The following is a 4,891-nucleotide window of genomic DNA, read 5'->3' as shown; positions in this document are numbered from 1 at the left end:
CGTCCCCGTGCCCACTGCCGGGGGCCTCCTTCCTCGGGCCCCTCCGCCCACTGGCAGGGCGCCCCCTGGTGGGGGGCTGGCCAAACAAGTCCAGGTCGTCACTGCAGACTTTGGGTGACTCCCTCTGGGGCCTCTCCCTGGCGATGGCAGATCCGCTGGTCGCCTGCCCTTGGTCGCACTGGGGGCCTTTGTCCTTGGCCCCGGGCTCTCCAGGGGTCTCCCCAGTGGTGTCCTCGGATGGGGGACGGCCTTCCTGGCCCAGCGGCTCCCCAGGGCCAAGCCACAGGGGCCGGGGCTTCCCCGCTGCCTTCTGCCCGGCCTCGCCCACGGGAGAGGGCCGCAGCCAGCAGGGCGTCCTCCCCGGAGGCTCAGAGGACCCCCTGCCCGTGAGGCCTCCCAGCTGCTGGGGTGGTGGGGGCTCCCTGTCCAGAGGGGGCGGACAGGGAGGGGCGTTGGGCACGCGGCCCGTGGGGGCAGGCGCTGCCAACACCCTCAGATCCTCCTCCGACCTGGACAGGTCACCTCTGGTGCCACCAGGAGGACTCGCCCTTCCACCAGATGGATTTCCTCGTGGGGAAAACTTGACGTCCATCAAGGCCTCTGCGGGCTGTGAGCCGGTGGGGCTGAGCTCCTTGTCCCCGTCCCTGCCGGCCACCTGGGGGGCATCTCTGCCTCCGTCACAGCGAGTGGCGTCCAGGGCGCCCTCGCTCCCCTCGGGCTCCAGGTCCACGGGGAAGGTGTGACCAGCCGGCGCCGCCCCGTCTCCTTTCTGCAATGCGCCCTCGAAGATGAGGCTCTCGTTGACATAAAGCTTCAGGTTCCTGACACCAACGTCGAGGTCCTGGAAACACAAGGTTTGACAAGGTGAGGACGCGCCCCTTCACGGGTCAGGAAAAGGAAATCGTGGGCTGGTGAGCGGGACTTGGCGGGCCTTCAGCCGGGTGTCACCCAAGGCCCGGCCTCATCTCTGTGCAGAGTGCTACGGACTCTGTGAATCAAAGGACATCCCTAAAGCCATGGCCGACACTGTCTTTGTCATCGTCACCTCCTGCGGGGACATCTGTAACAGGCTACTAATTGGCCTCCCTGCTCCCCGTCTCTCGCTGCTCCAGCCTGACTTCACGTTGCCACCAGAGCTGACTTTCTACAGTCGCCCGCTCGGCCAACCCGTCACAGTTTCTTCACCGCCTCTGATGGGGTCCTTGCGCAGGCTTCCTGAGCCCTGGGGCCACCGCCCGTGCAGGACACAGCGCCTGGGCTCCACAGCAGCTCACTGGGTGTCTTGAGAGCAGCACCCGAGACAGGGCCTAATGCACATTTGGTGGATGATCCCAAGGGAAGGGGACCCCCAGGAGTGTCTGAGCTGGTCACTGCTGTGGGCGGCTGGGCCCCTTCCTACTGGGGCTCTCCAAGGGACGCGCCTCAGCCATGTCCCTCCTAAGGCTGGAGTTGGGGCACTCACACGGCTTGAAGTCTGTGCCTCCCCAGGGCACAGTGCTGTCACTACACGGGCAAATGTCCCACTCAGGGGAGGGACATTGGGGATGCGCACTGGGCTTGGTCACGGTTTCCAGGGTCTCTGTCCTAGCAAGTTTCCAGATGATTCCTTTGCACAGGGAAGGAGGGAACGTGGGCTGATGGGATGATCCCGGCCACTCAGCTGGCACTGACCCTCACTGAAGGGCCCGCCCAGCTTCCTGGGCTCCTTCTCCTCCTGTCCCCACCTCCCTGGCTCCTGCTGCGCCTGCCTCAGGGTGTCGTGGGACCGAGTGTCCAGTACCGCAGGCGGACGCGTTACAGGAACCACGTGAGGAGCCTCCATGCTCAGGATAAGGGACGTGCCTGTCACCCACAGCCCCCTCCTGCCCTCCGCACGCCTCCCCCCCTGTCCTGGGCAACCACCTGTCGTCCTGCCACCCTGGTCGGTGCCCTGTGTTGTCCAGAGTGTTATATAAAAGGAATGGGGCGGCATGGACCCCTCTTGCCTGGCTCCTTTCATGCCACATTGTCACTCCATCCAAGTCAAGTGAGATCAACACCTCCCTGGCCCCTGGGTCTCTAGGAGGCGTCTCAGCAGGACCCAGACCGGACCGTCACCTGGTAACAGCTCCCCACTCAGCCTCTCCAGAGACCCCGGTCCCCTCCGCCTCTCGCTCACGTCCAGCTGTCAGCGAGCCCTGGCTCTCTCCAAACTGCCCCGAATCTGACCTCTTCCGCACGATGCGGCTGCCCCAGCGCAGGCCACCGTCATCTCTCCTGGAGACACTGCCATCGCCTCCTAATTGGTCTCTCTGCTTCCACTCAGCACTGTCCCCCGCCTGCCCCCGCGCACGCCCCGCTCCTTCCAGAGCAGCCCAGTCCTTCCAACAGCCTCCTCCCATCACGGCCACAAGGCCCCAAACCAGAGCCCCGTGTGTGACCTGGCCTCGGAGACCTCTGGCCATCTGGCTCAGCCACTCCCCACCCTGGTCGCTCCTGCAGGCCCCTAACTGCCCCAGGCTCTGTCCTGGGGAATTTCCTGGCCACCTCCAGGCTCCCCTGTCCCTCCTCAATTTCCTTTCTGTCCCTGAAATGGCCTCGCTCGCTCCCTCCTCCCCGAAGACCCAGGACAGCAGAGGGCCTGCCCATCATGTCCCGGGCCTGGTGCATAGTAGGCCCTCGGCAGCGACTTTGGGGTCGTGAGTGACTGAACAGGGCTCTTCTGCAGAGGCGCATCAGGAGGGTGGCCGCTGCTGGCTGCACCCCAGGGCGTGCCCACCTTGCTTTGGCTCCTGGTCCCCTGGGCCTGGGATCTGGGACCCCGCGATGCCCCCTCTGCCAGGGTGAGCAGCTCTGACTGAGCCTCGATCCCGAGGTGAGGTCCCCAGAGTGACAGGAGCGAGCGCTGGAGCCCGCCTCGGCCACGGGACCAGGCGTCAATCATCCAATCGCGGGTGGCAGCTGCTATTTGCCACCTGTCAGAAAAGTGGGCTCTCCCGCGGGTCCCTAGGGAGGCACCTTCTGTGGCGCAGGGCCGCGCACCCGAGGGTGGTCAGGAGGCTCCTGGTGAAGGACAGCGCGGGCAGCTCTCAACGACTAGTTCTGCAAAATCGCCACCTGGAAACCTCTGGCGAGACACGCACTCATCTCAGGAGGCGGCGGGGTGGCCTTTCTGTCCAGTGCAGGCACCAGGTGGGCCTCCCGGCTTTCCTTACGGGATGTCTGCTACCAAGACGCGTCACCTCCCTTCCATGGGCAGTCAGGGGCCCACCTGACCTCCAGCTGTCTGCTGCCCACGCGGTCCTTGGAACAGCTTTGCAAGGTGGGCTTCAGGACACCAACGTCTCACGGCCAGCTGTGGGAGGCCACTCTGGCTGACGTGCCCGAGGTGCTGAGTGCCACCTCCCTTTGGGTCAAGGCAACGTGATCTTGGCTTGTGCCAACCTGGCCTGGGGTGCAGTCACCCGCAGAGTGGAACTCTGAGCCCCACGTTGAAAATCAAGTCCCCGTGGACCTTCTCCCTCTAGAGGGTCACCGAGTACAGTGAGGTGGACGTGGGAGTCCACCTCTAAAGGGACATCCTTCCTGATGTCACCTCTAGGGACCTGCGTGGATTTATGCCAGGACTCATGTAGCTCCGGCCGAGGGGCTCCCGCCCCGCACACGACCTCTGCACACCTTCGCGGGCTCTTCCCGTCACCTCCAGGTTGACCATGACACCCGACACCCTGTGAATGCTCTGGGAATAACTGTGACACTGTACGAATGGAATTCCTCCTGGACCTTCTCCATCCACGGGAGGGTGAGTTCCAGATGTGGGACCTGCAGGAAGGGAAGGCCACCGTCTTTCGTAGATGTCCACGTGGCCACCTCCAGGGCCGTGCCAGGAAGCCGTATGGGACAGCACCTGCGGAGGCGGGTCTTGCAGGTCACGCCTTGGCCTCTTCTCAGTGACGCTCTGGGCCAGCCGTGTCTTTGGGGTGGATCTGGGGGACATCTCTCATTCTCAAGAACCAGCCTGTGTCCTCCCTGGTGTCACCAGGCTCCAGCTGCAGGCTCGGTCCTCCTTGCCCTAATGGCCAAGAACCCAGGGGCCCAACCTCGCCTCGCCTTCGGGGCCTTGTGTGCCCGCGCCCTCTGCTGTCCCAGTGCACTCGCACCTTCTGATGTGCCTGGAGGCCCCTGAATGAAGTTCTGAAGGACACTCTGGAGCTCCGCGGCTGGCACGTGGCTCATGGGCGCCCTTTCCCACGCCCCGGACGGCCTTACCCTCCTTCAGCCTCACAAGAACCGTGCTGGGACGACACTGTTTTAATACCGCGACACACGTGTCGTCTCCATCTCAGTGACTTCACGAGCTCCCAGGCCCCTCCTGCCCTGGCCCGGGTGCGACGCGGCTCGCTTCCCAGAACAGACCAGCTGCTCAGCCTGATGGACGCCCGCGGTTCCACCAGGACAAGACCCAAAGCTGAGCCCTGGGCTGTGACACTCAAGGCACTTTCCCTGGGGACGACACCTGCCTTCAGTGCTGCCAGCCCAGCTGCTTTGGGGCAGTGCCGTGGCTAAGCCTCAGTCCCGCGTGCAGGGTGCCCGTCACGCACGTCCAGCCCGGGCCCATGCTGAAGGCGCCCCATGCCTGGCCCAGGAGACACCCCCACGCCTGGCCCACGACATCCAACACGCAGAACATGGGCTGCCCCCCCACGCTCTGCCCTGAAGCTGGCTCCAGACCAGAGGCTGGGCCTCGGATCCCCTCCTAGGCCCACCTGACCCTGGGTTACGGGGGTGGGGAGGGCTCGGGAGGGCGCCTGTCCGGTCACCAGCCACACTGGGACTGGCTCAAGGGCAGATCCTCCCGGGAGCCCCTGGCCCGCCCTGCCCCCGCCTCCCTGACCCAGGTGGAGGGTCTTCC

General features: G+C 64.9%; 1 protein-coding gene across 6 annotated transcripts in view; it reads right to left on the bottom strand.

Moving 5' to 3' along the window:
* Katnip (katanin interacting protein) overlaps positions 1 to 4,891 on the bottom strand; it is a 142,725-nt gene that overhangs the window by 25,406 nt on the left and 112,428 nt on the right. For all 6 annotated transcript variants that reach the window (XM_048789697.1, XM_048789696.1, XM_048789695.1 and 3 more), the window contains one exon: positions 1 to 841. In XM_048789697.1, the coding sequence (XP_048645654.1) occupies positions 1 to 841 (841 nt within the window). The remainder of the gene's footprint in view (positions 842 to 4,891) is intronic.

This window comes from Marmota marmota, unplaced genomic scaffold, assembly GCF_001458135.2.
Source record: "Marmota marmota marmota unplaced genomic scaffold, marMar, whole genome shotgun sequence".
NCBI lineage: Eukaryota > Metazoa > Chordata > Mammalia > Rodentia > Sciuridae > Marmota > Marmota marmota.
The sequence above is the reverse complement of the archived record's forward strand: the minus strand, read 5'-3'. Positions and strand labels throughout refer to the sequence as shown.